General features: G+C 46.4%; 1 protein-coding gene across 2 annotated transcripts in view; it reads right to left on the bottom strand.

Moving 5' to 3' along the window:
* Window positions 1-515: 515 nt before the first annotated feature.
* The window catches only part of REXO5 (RNA exonuclease 5), a 41244-nt gene continuing 26710 nt past the window's right edge, over window positions 516-15049 (bottom strand). The window contains exons 15-19 of one of the 2 annotated variants that reach the window (XM_033166419.1): window positions 14773-14865; window positions 13454-13673; window positions 13015-13223; window positions 11686-11795; window positions 516-543 (exon numbers count right to left, since the gene is read on the bottom strand). In XM_033166419.1, the coding sequence (XP_033022310.1) occupies window positions 531-543; window positions 11686-11795; window positions 13015-13223; window positions 13454-13673; window positions 14773-14865 (645 nt within the window). In that variant the 3' untranslated portion in view covers window positions 516-530. Of the gene's footprint in view, window positions 544-7361; window positions 7574-11685; window positions 11796-13014; window positions 13224-13453; window positions 13674-14772; window positions 14866-15049 lie in introns of those variants that run through there. The other variant, XM_033166418.1, reaches the window with a different exon arrangement.

Here is a 15049-nt window from a genome sequence, read left to right as displayed (position 1 = left end):
AGGGTGTAGGTCTTTTGTGTTTGCAGAATGGCAATCCCTTGGTTTATATAGGCTCCTATCCAAATCCCCATTTGAGAGATGAGTGGATTTACCCAGATGCTTCCTGTATTGTCCTGTGGGTTCACTTTGCCCTGTATTCTGCTCCTCCTGAATTTCAGTTCAATGTACCTTTCAATTTCTTGTAATTGAAGCTTGCACATCACTCTGCTACCAATACTCTTCATTTTCACCTGGGGTGTGTGTGTGTCTTCAGCCGCTGTGCATATCTTGTCTGCCATTGGCAAGCCACTGGGCTGCAAGAGGATTGATTTATTAAGATATTTGTATACAGCTGTTCAGGTAGACCTTGAAAAGCGGAATGCGCAAAATCAGATCAGGGTTGCTTCTGGCAATGTGCTATCAACGGCCCTGTGTGCTTTGGAAACGTCAGAGGCAAGGAGAGTGCTGCATCCAAAATTTGGAATTTATGGAGACACTTCTTTGAATGGAAACTTCCTCATGTTTCAGTAAGAGTCACACAATGGGGCTGATTAGCAGGAGATTCTAGTGAGACAAATGGAAGCATATACTGTAATTGCAAAATGCAGCGTTTAAGGTTTGGATTTTGAGGTATGGAAAGAACTGGCACATGATGTAGTGGTGGCCAGCAGCTTTGAGGGTTAGATGTGCTCATGGAGAAGTTTTTCAGTGGTTTACTACAACCATCTGGTTGACCATTGTGAGAACAGGATGCTGGCCTAGGTGGGCCATTGGCCTCATCCAACAGGCTCATCTTAATGTTTCTTGTATTCTTACTAGTATTGATGGCTATAAATTCTCGATCTTAGGCAGTATGATACAGTTGCTGGGAAGCAGGGCTTGTGTGTGTGTTTGTTTGTTTGTGTGTGTGTGTGTACGTACATATACACACAATTTCAGATGTAACAGAGCGAAGCAATATTGGCTCACATGAACAGTAACAATAACAATAATCCACCCATTTTAATTTAAACATATAAGTAGCCTGTATTTCGAAACAGATAACCAAACAAAGGGTGGCTCAGATAGGCCTCTGGTCTATACTAGCAGGGCTTTCCTTACGTCTTTAGCTGTGCTGTGAAAAAGGCATAGGCTTCTTACAAACACCTCCCCCCCTTGATTACTATGTCTATAGCAACTAGGTGGTCTTCCCTGAAAAGTGAAAAGGCTTTTCATAAGTCTGTCAGCCCTGTCTGCTTTCAGAAAACAACGCTGATTCATTCCCCCAGTTCTGCAACACGCAAAAAAAAAAAAAAACTCGTTTAAATCAAAACAAAGGAAAAGATGGAAAATAAGCCATCTCCCTGCATTCGTTCCAAATTAGGCTGTAGTCTCCATTTGTCAACTCAAGTCTGCTTCCCTCTGCTCCATTTCTTTACAGGATTAATGTTGGACATTCGAAACATTTTTTTCCGGTGGAGTGGGGGGGAGAGAAATTTGACTATACTTGTGAGAAGTGGTAGAGTGCCAACTCTTGGCATATGTGCTGTCTCTGCCTTGCTCTTTTGGCTGCCGGTCTTTCAGGTCTTGCACGCCATCCGTCTGCCTTCTGAACCAAGTGGCCTCCCGAGATGCTAATTGGCCGTGAGCGTGGTTGAGCAACCCGCTTTCCAAATTCAGAGCAGTTGCTGCCTTTGTTCTTTTCCCTTTCCCCCCGTTGGTTGTGCAATTCCTTTCGACCTGTTGCATCCCTGTCTTTTAAAACCCCAGGCTTTAAAATACATAAATAATTTTTTTGGGAGGGAGGGGGACGAAATGTGTTTAGCAATAAGAGGAACAAATAGATGCGTCCAGCAAGCTGGTCCAATTGCTAAGGTGAAACAAAACTATGCTCACTCACAATTGGCTTTTGCTTTGGCTGCATGCACGCCATAGATTTAAAGCACACACCACTCTGAGAATACTGGGAATTGCAGTTTGCTGAGGGCGCTAGGAATTGTAGCTCTGTGAGGTGTGAACTATGGTTCCCCTGATTCTTTGGCATGGTGAATGTGCTTCAAATCTATGGCGAGTACAAAGCCTTTCTCTTCAACGCACTAAAGAGGGTGGTTCAAGCATGAGACAGTTTTGCAGGAAAAGTCGTTCCTGAATTCTAGGTTAACTGCTGCTGCTTGTACCTGTGGGAATCTGGCGTCAGAGTTATCAGCTTTGACAGCGCAGTGCTTAATATTTCAAGACTACAACATTGAAAATATCTGTAAATGGGGCGTTCTTAAGTGTCTGCTTGCAAGAGGTTCCCAGTCACGCAACCCTCCAGCAAGGCTTGGGAGAAGTGGAAGGACAAAACGCAACTGAGCTTTTTCTTGTGTCACTCATCTCGCTTCCACACGACCTGCTTATTGAGCATTCGGCCTGATTTGTTTGCACAAAATTCGCTCGAGAGGTTGCACGACGCCCGTTCTTTATGGAGCATCGATTCCGATTTGTTTGCAGGGGAGGTACCACAATGTCAAGCAGTTGCTATCCTGCTTTTCCAGTGGTTCCCCCATCACTTACTGCAGAAAGTCCACCCCCATATTTTTTTTTTGGCTTAAGCAGTTTTGTCGTGCAAAGGTGCCAAATCCCTTCAATTCCCCAACTTGAATTTGACGACAGCCGATTGGAACCCAGCTGCAAAAGAGCAATAGCCTAGAAACAGCCTAAGAAGCCTTAAAATGCCTCATAGTTTTTCGTAGAGGGAAGCCATTGGCCTTCACAGTGATTTATCTCTTCTGAAAGTCTGATGCCTTATTGATTTGTTTCTTAGATTTGTATCTCACTGTTCCATGGGCAGGCTCGAAGCAGCCACCCAACTTTGCCATTGCCAAGAATGGTTTAGATGTTTTGGTACAAAATCATAGGAAGTGTAAAGCCTTGTGATTCTTGAGGGGAAACCTGGAGGGCTGGATTGGGCCCCTCCCTTTGTTACTGTAAAATGGAAGGTGGAGTTTCTTAGTTTAGTCTTGGAGCAGAAACAGAAGAGATGGAAAATGAAGAGCTATGATAGGTTTGGAGCCACGGAAGGGTGAGGAATGGGGGCCAGAGAAGTTCCCTTATGGAAACCTCAGGCTTTCCTCCATAATTTTCATCTTCCATTAAAGGTTCTACTCCCTTTCAGATACAATAATGAACAAGATGCAGGCTAGGGCTGGGAACACTCCCTGCCTGAAATCCTAGAGAATGGCTAATGGTCAATGTAAGCAACACTTCACTAGATAAACCTCCCTACAAGGCAGCTTCCATGTTTACTTTCCACTGTCCTGATCAATGGCAACAGGGATCACAACTCTGGGATGGCATGCAGTTCTGAGGCCCCCCCCTTTAAAAAATACAACTAATTAATACAATTAATTAGCTGATGTTTCCATCCTGCCTGTTTTGCGCTGGTTTTCCTCCACCATCGCCCCCAACGGTTATGTCTTGTAGCAAACAGTTTTTCCTCAGCATGCCCCAAAAGTCTACTCTGCACAGTCTACTAGCACTGAATACAGCCCTAGGAGCCTGGCGTGCACTTGGGGATAGGGGTGTCACTTCTGCTGCTGCTGCACAAAGCTCTGCGCCCCCAAAATGTGCCACCTTCATAGCTCAGTGCAACCAAGGTCAATGACTTTGTGGAAGCAAGAGACGCGGGGGAATTGGAGCAGGCAGGGCTTGTTGAGCGCAGGTGCGAAAAGCCCATCTGCTGACACTTTCTCACCTACACAACTGCAGAATGTACCTGTCTTTCGTTACATGTTGTCACCATTTAGCTGCTTGAATACATTTCTGGTGAGAACCCGGTGAAATGGTCGGTGACTCAGCCAAGCTCCTCGCTTCAACTTCGCCTATTTTCCCCTCAGGCGGCTGCCATTTTTATTTGCCCGGAACGTTCCGGAATTAGGCCAGGAGGGGATATGACCTCCCTCACAGGAAAAAAAAAAAGAGTACGTATATGGACAAGAGCATAGGTGTGTAGCCAGACAGATGGTGAAGTTGCATTGGCTCATGACCCCAGGTCCCCTTCCCAAAGCGGGAGTTGGGGGGGGAGGTCTCATCTGAAGTGTGGCTCGGGGGATCTAAGCTCAAGCATTGTTAAGTCAGCCACACTTCTGAAACATGCCTTGCAGTCATGAGCTCATGAATTTATGACCTATTTCCATTTCCATACCCTCCAACATTTCTCCGATGAAAATAGATGTCAATAATAATAATAATTATTCCCTGCCCATCTGTCTGGGTGGCTTCCGACATATATATAAAACTGTTAAAACATTAAAACATTTTAAAACTTCCCTACACAGGGCTGCCTTCAAATGTCTTCTAAAGGTTGTATAGTTACTTATCTCCGTGGCTCGGGGGGGTCGCATAACTCCATACCCTCCAACATTTCTCCACTGAAAATAGGGACGTCCTAAGGAAAAGCAGGACATTCCAGGATCAGACCAGAAACCGGGGTGGCTTCTGTAAATCTGGGACTGTCCCTGAAAAATAGGAACACTTTGAGGGTCTGCATTCCCCCACCCACCCCACCCGGGAGCTTGAAGCATGATTTCCCCCTACCCTGCTTTTATTCTCACAACCCTGTGAGGTAGCGCTTGGCCCATTGATCTTCATGGCTGCATAGGTTTTGAAGCCAGGTGTTCAAAGCCAGACTGATGCTGAGCCCTACACGAGACGGGCTCTTCCCACCCGCTGCTTTCTGCGCTTTGAATCTCTCTACTTCTCTGGCTGCACCAGTTTCGATGCAGGCGCAGTTCAGTTGCCTGCAAATGAGGTGGGGTCCTGGTCAGCCCCAGCCAGCATGCCCAGTGGTCAGGGATAATGCAGTCTTAACGGTAGCTGGAGGACTGCTGTTTCCTCCCCTCCCGTGCTGCTTTTCTAGCTATCCACAAAAGTGTGTTTATGTACCGCCCCTCTTGCAAAACATCAGTGTGTGTATAGGAACATAAAAAGGAGAGCTTTAAAAGCAATACAGACCTAAAGACGACAAGACACCCATCAAAAGTCTATCTGGGCAGATCGCAGTTGGCGTCCAGGGTTGGTTTTGTGGTGCATTTGCTGAGCACGCCAGGGGGCCTGTTGCTAACCTACGAAATGTACCGCTCCTGCTGTTGTTCCTGCTCTTTTGTCACTGTCCGTTCTTCAGTTGCTTATTCCAAGTGTGGAAGCAGTGAGGAGATGGAATGGCTTCTCCAACCTGTCTTAGCCTCTCCCTCTGGGCAGCTGTGAGGATTGAGCCCAGAGGGAGGGCAAGCATTTAGGCAAAGGGGAAGTAGTGGCTGCTTCCTCTGGAGGAAGTCTATTTCCGGCCCCACACCCAACCCCAGGAACACAGGAAGCTATCCTTGCTGCATCTAGCTCAATATTGTCTACACTGACTGGCAGCAGCTCTCAAGAGGTTTCAGGCAGGGGATGCTCTGAGCCCTGCCTGGGAATGTCGACGGCCCACAGTTGTTCCCAGCTTGGAGCTGGCACTGGGTGTATTATCATCAATGACATCTTATTCCTGAAAACAAATTAATCCGAAGAGTTCTTTTCTCCCCAAAACATGTATTCAGAGATTAGTTGGTTTCTCTAAGAGGCCCTTTGCGCTTAAATCCAGTTTTCAACATTTTTTCCTCTCTTGGGGGGTACAGGGCAATCTACAGGTGAAACTTCAAAAATTAGAATATCGTGGAAAAGTCTTCATGTAAGCAATTGTTTTCATTAGCTACTGGAGTTTAATTCATGAGATAGACTCATGACATCTAAAGCGAGATATGTCAAGCCTTTGTTTGTTATCATTGTGATGATTATGGCGTACAGCTGAGGAAAACCCCAAAGTTGAAATTGTTAATTTGGGGTTCTCATCAGCTGTACGTCATAATTATAACAAATAAAGGCTTGACATATCTCGCTTTGCATGTCATGAGTCTATCTCATATATTACACCTTTTAAGTTGAATTACTGAAAGAAATGAACCTTTCCACGATATTCTAATTTTTCGAGTTTCACCTGTATGCATGTTCAGAGGGGCTGCTGCCTTTGCTCAAGATGTTTTTAGAACCAAATGGGCTGCAAGCTATGGTCATGTGGGCTTCCAAAATATATTTGGAATAAATAAATAATTATAATTCAGTCTACACACATTCCTGCCTCGGCAAGAGCTTCTCTTTCTCTCTCTTCCCCCCCCCCCCCAGTGTTCCTCCACCCCACTCAAGCTGAAACCTTTCCTTTTATGAAGATGGAAAAAGACCAAAATGTGTGAATCACAGATTCCATTTTCCCATGGGCAAAGTTAAGTGTTTTGCTCTAAAATGTGCTACTTCCTGCAGGCTGGATGGTATGTGTGTGTGTTGAAAATGCTACAAACCTTTATGAAAAGCTTAATTATGGGACCTAAGAGGCAGAGATTGGTGAGTAGCCCCTGTCTATGCACCTTTTGGCCCCGGGGGTGGGTGGGTGGCATTTTGTTACATACATGATGGTGTGCCTGTTTAAAACTTCCAACAGTTAACATTATTTCTTATTAAATTTCTCCCTCACACACACAAAGGCCAATATTTATTAGAGAAGAATGTCCTGAGAATTTTCTCATTTGAGCAAACCCTTAACTTGTTGGGTGAATTTTACACACAAGGAGAATATATTTGGCAAACTCTCCCTTCCCACTCCAAATTTGCCTCTAGCAAATTTCGGTGACAACCGTTAGATAATGTTGGCTCTTAAAAAAGGTAAAGGACCCCTGACAGTTAAGTCCAGTTGCGAATGACTCTGGGGTTGCGGCGCTCATCTCGCTTTACTGACCGAGGGAGGCAGCGTACAGCTTCTGTGTCATGTGGCCAGCATGACTAAGCCGCTTCTGGCAAAACCAGAGCAGCACACGGAAACGCCCATTACCTTCTCGCCAGAGCAATACCTATTTATTTACTTGCACTTTGACGTGCTTTCGAACTGCTAGGTTGGCAGGAGCTGAGACTGAGCAACGGGAGCTCACCACAGGATTCGAGCTGCCGACCTTCCGATTGGCAAGCTCTAGGCTCAGTGGTTTAGACCACAGCGCCACTTGCGTGTTGGCTCTTAACATAGTTTTATTCAGTATTAACCGAGTGGAAATTTTCTATGAAAGTCTTATTTCTGACCCTCTTACCAAAGTACTGGAGAATTCTCCTGCCCTGGAGAATATTATGTGAAACTCCTGACCCACGCCACCCAAAAACAAGATGGGAGAATTTTGGGAATCCATTTTCACCCATCTCCACAAAACCCAGACCCAATTAGCTTCTTCCATGCTCTTCCCCCCCCCCCACCTAAACATTTGGCTAGCAGTTAGCAGAGATTAAGTGAAGGTGGAGTGGAGGGGGAACCCAGCTTACTGAATTAATAACTGGATCAGCTTCATTCATATTTGACTTAGCTGATTTTAATATTTAAAACATTGAAGGAATGGGGGGGTGGGGACTTGCTGGTGTTCGGGATGCAGGGCCTAAATGAAATCACTGGAGCTTTTAGCAAAACCAGGGCATTAAAAGCTATGAAGGCGAACAGCAACCTCGGGAGGCTGGCTTTTCTCCTTTGATTCCCAGCAGGCCGATGCCCTGGAACAATTCGGAGCCTCTGCAAAGCAAGCGACAGGAACCAGCGTTACTTTCCTTCCAGGGACACAGTGTTGAATGGTGGAGGGCTGTGTAAACTCTGCTTTTTGCAGGCAAACGTAAAGCTGAACAAGTTGCCCTGTGTGGGCATAAGGTATGTATGTATGTATGTATGTATGTATGTATGTATGTATGTATTTATTTATTTATTTAAATTATGTCCCGCCTTCCCTCCAAGGAGCTCAAGCTGGCATACGTGATCCCTCATTTTATCCTGACATAAACCTTGCGAGGTAAGATTAAAGGTAAAGGTACCCCTGAACGTTAGGTCCAGTCGCGGACGACTCTGGGGTTGCAGTGCTCATCTCGCTTTACAGGCCGAGGGAGCCAGCATACAGCTTCCGGGTCATGTGGCCAGCATGACTAAGCCGCTACTGGCGAACCAGAGCAGCGCATGGAAACGCCATTTACCTTCCCGCCGGAGCGGTACCTATTTATCTACTTGCACTTTGACGTGCTTTTGAACTGCTAGGTAGGTGGGCAGGAGCAGGGACCGAGCGACGGGAGCTCAAATCAACGGGTAAGATTAGGCTGAAAGAAAAGCGACCGGGCCTTGGTTGCTCAGTCAGTGGAACATGAGACTCTTATTCTCAGGGTCGTCGGTTCGAGCCCCATGTTGGGCAAAAGATTCCTGCATTGCAGGGAGAGTTGGACTAGATGTTGCTCTACAATTCTATGATTCTAAGGCCGCCCAGTCGGCTTCATGGCTGAGCAGGGATTTGAACCCTGGTCTCCCTGGTCTTAGTCCAACACTATAACCACTATGCCATCCTGACCCTCAGGGCAGATTCTCTGGAGCCCTGTTTAAGCAAGCCCCGTCTCCAACATCCTCAGGAGCATGCAGGCTGCTTTTCACACCTTTATGTCAAATTGTTGGAGCTTGGTGAGAAGTCTTGGAAGGGGTGACCAGGAGGGAAGTTTTGTGTGGAAGGACTATTGCACTTGGTTCAGCTTGGGCATTAAAACCAATTTCTGGGCTCAGCATTCTTATGCTCCTCTGGTTCGTGGATCTTGGGATTATAGTAAAAAAAAAAAAAAAAAAAAAACCAATGTAGACCCTAGAAGAGTGAAGTCTGCCCATCCATGCTACGTAAAAGATTTCCCAAACTTAAGCACATTCTTTTCCTCACTTTGCCATACCTTCCAAACATTTCATAGATGGAAAATAGGGGCATGCATATTACATATTTATTTGCCTGCCCCAATTGTACTTTTTTGGAATGGGGTGTTTCTCTAGCCTCCCCTATGTGTTTATTTTGTGAATCCCTGCCCTTCTGCAGATTTAAAAACCAAGGAGGGTGATTAACCAAAGGAACAAATATATACTAAGCAAGTATCATTGCCCTATGGTATATTAACTGTCCAGATCATTATTTGGCAGCTGCAGCGTGTGTCAGATGAAAGGACGCTCCCTGAGTGAGGCCACCACCCCTCGGAATACTGTACACAGTTCTGGTTGCTGAGTGGAGGATATTGTAGATATGGAACGAAGGCACAATAGGGAAAGCAAAATGATCAGGGGGGTGGAACAACGTACATCTGGGGCTTTTTAGTTAACGTGGGGAGAAAGGGGACAAAGGGGAGAGAATTATAGTTTACATAACGTAGCCCCCTTTTTAAAACATGGAATTGCTGCAGCTCAGTGGCAAAACCTCTGTATGCAGAAGATTCCAGGTTCAATCCCCGGCATCATATCCCAGCGTACATTTAAAGCACGTGACCTGGGAACCATAGTTTGTTGAGGGTGCAGGGCGCTGCGAGGGGTGAACTACAGTTCCCAGGATGCTCTGCGGGAAGCCGTGTGCTTCAAACGTGCCATGTGGCTGTGGCCACGGTCTTCATGGCAGCCTCCAGTCCTGGCACAGAGGCCAGGTAGGCGGGGGGGTGGGGTGGGGAGAGAGAGGCTGAGCTGGGAATCTACCCTTGTTGGTCCAAACAGCTTTGTGCTATGTACTCTGGTGCAAAAAAGGAAAAAGCAATATGGTACACTGGCAAGCTGTCAATAGTTAACAAAGAGCAGGAAAATACAGGCATGAATCAATTCCTGTCTGCAACCCCAGGCTTATCTGGAGCAAAAAAAATGACTTACACGAGAAGCATCTAACACTTCCCTGCCACCCCCACCCCCCACCCCCACCCCCAGCTTCAAATAATGAGCAGCGAGGGTTTAGGATCAAAGGATGGAGGCAGAGTGAATTTTAAAAGGCCTGCAAGGGCTCATCCCTGCATTCAGTCCTCCCCTGGGGCTGATTAAGCTAATGTGGTGTTGCATGCGGAGCTCAGGAAAGAGAGCTGGGTGGGGTGGGGGCTGGAGAAGAGATCTATAGCTACTGATAGAGCACATTAAAAGAATTATTGCAAACAAGCGAAAAAACTGTAGCGGCAGCAAGAGACCCCCCCCTCCTCCCTATACCCCAGTGAACCGAAGAACAGTCAAGCCCGTCTAGCCTCTAGGGTGCTCGGCTGCCTTTCTTTTAAGCCCCTGGAAAATAATAACAGGAGCCCAAAGCCATGTAACACTTGCATGGAGGAGATAACTGAAAAGCCATAAAGCAGCAGCTGGTATTTTGTGCTAGCTGTCGAGAGCCGGACCGGAAGACTCCAACCGGCTTGAGACGGCAGGGCTGCGGTCAGTTTTAAGGGCTCCTTGTTCCCATCAAGCTAACTGAGGCATTTCCCAATTTTCCTTCCCACATTCATTCAGGCCACCCCTGAGGCAACTGTGGATTGGAACCTTAGTGCTCTGTGCAAATTCCTGACTGTCCTCTATGGCTATTGGCTCATTCATGAAATCTGAAGAAGTGTGCATGCACACAAAAGCTCGTGCCAATAACAAACTTAGTCGGTCTCTAAGGTGCTACTGGAAGGAATCCTTTTTATCATGAAAGCAGGTCACCCAGCCAGGCTGGGGAGAGGAAATGGAGATAAGAAATTTGTGGGGGGGGGGGAAAGAGATTTGGTTTGAATATGATGAGGTGTCGCTGTGGTCTAAACCACTAAGCCTAGGGCTTGCCGATCAGAAGGTCAGCGGTTCGAATCCCCGCGACGGGGTGAGCTCCCATGAGCTTTTGCCCACCCAGCAGTTCGAAAGCACGGCGTTTCTGTGCGCTGCTCTGGTTCGCCAGAAGCGGCTTAGTCATGCTGGCCACATGACCCAGAAGCTGTCTGCGGACGAACGCCGGCTCCCTCGGCCTACAGAGCGAGATGAGCGGTGCAACCCCAGTCGTCCACGACTGGACCTAATGGTCAGGGGTCCCTTTACCTTTACCTATGATGAGGTTTGCTTTTCCAACCCAATCATTTAGTACATTTTATCTAAATTGCACAGAATCTGTACATTTAGTACATTTTATCTAAATTGCACAGAATCACATTTCCTGGTTTTCTGCATAATTTTTTTTCAAACAAATAAATTTCTGCTTGTACTCACCATAGCCTGTCCCACTCTCACCCCTTTTCAAGTCCTGGTTTATTTTTCAGGGGGATTCAACCCCCCCCCCACCACCTTGTCAAGGGCCACAGAATGGTCGGGTTTGAAGGAATCTCAAGCATAATCTAGTCCAACTCCCTGCAATGGTCTTTCGAGGGCCACTTAATGATTTCCCTGCCTGTTGTAGCAATTGCAATGTGCTAGATGCCGTATGATTTTTAATTGCATTTTTTTTGCTTCTTTTATTTTCTTACATTGTATTTCATTGTGCTGCAATCTGCATTCCATAGAAGAAAAGCATAAAAAGGCAATGGAAAATTGCTACAAATACTTACTGCAGACAATCCTGTGGACTGCCTGAATGAAGCATGCGGTTCACTGATGGTCCGTGGAGTACAGCTTGGGAACCCCTGCTCTAGACCCGTGTCCTTCAACTTTAGGTCCCCAGATGTTGTTAAGACTACAAAACCCATCATCCTCAGCCACTTAGCCAATGGTCGGGGATGATGGGACTTGGAAGTTTGAGAACATCTGGGGGGAGCCAAGGTTGAAGAACAGTGCTCTAGGTGATGAGCTCAGTTTTCAACATTAGAATTCAGTGAAAGCAGAAAAAACACCCTCAACACAACCACAAAGTTTTTTACCTGTTTGTGCCTGGTAACAAAACAACACAGAGTGTGTGGTTCGGCAAGCACCGATGCAGCTGTTTGATTCTACGGTCTAATGTCTTCATGGCTTTCTTTAAATCTTCTTCCTGTGTAGAATTAACACAAAGGCTGTCCTTAAAGCAAAAACCGAATAACCACAATGACACTGGGAAGGGCAACAGAAAGTTATTGCATAGTGGGCAAAAGAGCATTGGTAGTAGGGTCCCCAGTGCTTTAAATTTGCAATTAAAAAAGAACCCATGACAAACTGATTATTTAAGTGCATTGTGGGCATTTAAGTCAGGGATGGCATTTTTGTTTCTATTTTTTGGCCCAAGGACCACAAATGACGTCGGTCATCTCTCTGGCGCGGCCCAAACAAAAGTGGGGGTTGCCAAAATTGGCACAGTCCCCCTGTGCCCCAACTCTTGCACCTTCACCCACACATATGGGCAGAACATTAAGAAGCTCCCTGCAGGATCAGGCCAGCTAGTGCAGCACTCTGATCTCCCAGTGTCGAACCAGATGCCCAAAGGAAGCTTGCAAGTGCGACTTGAGCACAACACCGTTCTCCTCACTTGCAATTCACAGTCACTGGTATTCAACTGTACATTGCCTCGACAGTGGACATTCATGCATACAAAAATCACACACAAACAGAGATAGACTACTTTGATCTCAGCTGATTCAAGTTCACTCCCCAATTCTTCCTTTGCAGTCATGTCTTGAATTCAAGTCCTGGCTAAAAAGGAAGACGTTCCCCTTTGAATTCAAGCTGGGTTGGAAAGGGAGAGCACTTAGATTGCACTCCCGACTGTGCCTTTCCGGATATAATTCTGCACTGAATGAGGTGCTGAACTTTACAAGCAGCCCTGTGGGTCTGTCTGTTGGACAGCTGACCACCCTACGATGTCAGGTATGGGAAATGAGGAGGTGCAATGGACCTGAGTAGGCTTGTGGGCCACAAGTTCCTCACCACTGCTTCCCATCAAGCCCTGCACTGTCCTCTCCTTCCACCCCAGTGCAGGAAGATGTCAGTGGATGGGGCTGGCAGACCAACTGTGAGTTTGCCACCTCCGGTACACATTGTCCCAAGGTTATGAGTAACGCATGAACGTAAAATAACAGGAAGCTGGTGCAGATGGTTTGGATTATATCTTCTGACACCAAATGAAGTTTCTAGACCAGTCATCAAGAACACTCCACTGGCAGAGTCCGTTATGAATGCTGCAAGCTCCGGAAGGTACCAAAGAGGTAACCTTTATCCCAAGCTCTGCATTCAAACCACTTTCCCACGACACATTGCGAGCAAGGCAAAAAGCTCACCAAAGCAAAGGGCCGCTCCTTTTCCAGGAAGTGAGCTTCAAGGGGTGGCTGTGAGGCAAGGAGCTTCCCGCCATTTTGATTCACGTGACGAAACCATTTGTGGAGGCGTGCGGGCGTGAGAGCCCTCCTGCTCTGCAATTTGCTTCCTCTGGCTGTCTGTTCCCTTATGGCTTCAAGAGCATGGGAGGCGCTTTCTGGTGTGTGGAATTCTAAAACACACAAAAAGTCAATTGAGTGTTATTTCCTCAGCCAGGACAAAAAACAAAGATTAACTTTTGCTGGGGGAAGATTCCCAGGATGGTGTTTGTTTGCTCAAGAGCCTGCCTCCCCTCATCCAAGAAGCGGCAGGAATAGATGGCATATAAATAATAAAATTTATTTATTTATTATTATTATTATTATGACGCCTAGAATCCAGTTCCTCAGGTGCCGTACTTACTGAGAAAGCAGTAATTCCTCTGTTTTCCGGTTCTGGGATCCCTTGGCAGGAAAATAGCGTTTAAGTCTTTCAAATAACCCAGCTTCTCCTGCAAGCCTGCCTCGCTCTGGGCTTTCCCCAATCCTGCCAGGTAAAGGACGCCTTCGTTGTCTGCATCTCTTTCCAGCTCCTTCACCAGCATCTCACAATCGAGCGTTTCCTCAGTGACGGGTCTCTGAAGCTGAAAGTTACCAGAGGAGAAACAGAAACTCACCTGGCACCCTGCAGTCCAGAGGCCTTCCATCTTGTGTGCCTGAGGGCATTACTTATGGAGCTTGCAATGGGCATGAAATGCTTTAGAGCAGCCTTTCTCAACCTTGGGTCCCCAGGTGTTTTCGGCCTACAACTCCCATCATCCCTAGGTAGCTAGACCAGTGCTCAGGGATGATGGGAGTTGTAGGCCAAAAACATCTGGGGACCCAGGGTTGAGAAAGGCTGCTTTAGAGGAATTTGGAAGATGCAGGTCAGAGTGTTGTAGTGCCAAAAATGGCCTATCTTCTGAGTTACGCCAATAAAACTCAAGAGACTAGAGGAGCTAGGAGTCCATTATTATTTATTGCAAAGCAATAAGGTTACAGTCTAATCTTTTCCAAATCTGTAACCCCGCCCAAAGGTCCAGGCAGGGGTATTTATAACATTTCAAACAAAGGATTTCAAATTAACCAATCAAGTTCTTCATTACCTCATATTAGTTTAGTACGCATTTACATTACCTAATTTAATACGCATGCGCAATAAGCATTGCTAAGTAAACCTTGATCCTTAATAATGGGAACTTGAGTTAGCTCTTTGTGCATGTATCAACTTATGTTCTAGCTTATGAATTGCGTCTTTGTGATTGATATTTTTGCTTGTTCTTCTATCTCAGTGTGAGACGGCATCTTGCCAAAATCATCGGTTCCTTAAAGCAGCAGGTCACCATCTTCTATTAGAGGCATATTTAATGATTTATAGGGGTTCACATTATCACATTTATTATGGCCCTTTGGGCCACTGCTACAAGAGCAGAGGGTGGGTTCCCCCCCCCCCGACACACACCTTCTTTTGCAGCCTGATCACCTGGAGGCAATTTGTATGCGCCATAGGCGAGTGGCTACATGCAGGTCTACTGTGGAAATAATTTGCTTCACGTGTGCTCAGTGGGAGCCAATTTATATCTGAAGCAAAGTACTGGAGAGTTTGGAGACTTACAATGGCGGAAGACAAGATGCTGCCATGCCCGCCCACTGCTGCTCTCCGCCCGACACTGTCATGAATGCAAGGGCAAGATATGAGCTCACCTTGACTGAGAATCCTGCTACTTCTGCGCCATTGAGACTCTCCATCGCAAGCTGGGCAGCCTCAAGCACTTCGTACTGGATACAGACGTGGGGCTTTAGAAAAAAAAGGTTGCAACAGATCAGCCCAGGTCATAGGTCCATAAACCGTGGTTTTACAAACCTCAGAACAAGCCATGTGGCTGACCACCCTCTCATGTACCTGGCTCGTTAAACCATAGTTTCCTGTGAGTCCCAGCTGTGGTTTAAGCAACAATTGCAAACCACGATATGAAACCAG

The sequence above is a fragment of the Lacerta agilis genome, chromosome 13, assembly GCF_009819535.1.
Source record: "Lacerta agilis isolate rLacAgi1 chromosome 13, rLacAgi1.pri, whole genome shotgun sequence".
NCBI classification, from domain to species: Eukaryota; Metazoa; Chordata; class Lepidosauria; order Squamata; family Lacertidae; genus Lacerta; species Lacerta agilis.
Note: the sequence above shows the minus strand (reverse complement) of the source record. Positions and strands in the feature narration are given on the sequence as shown.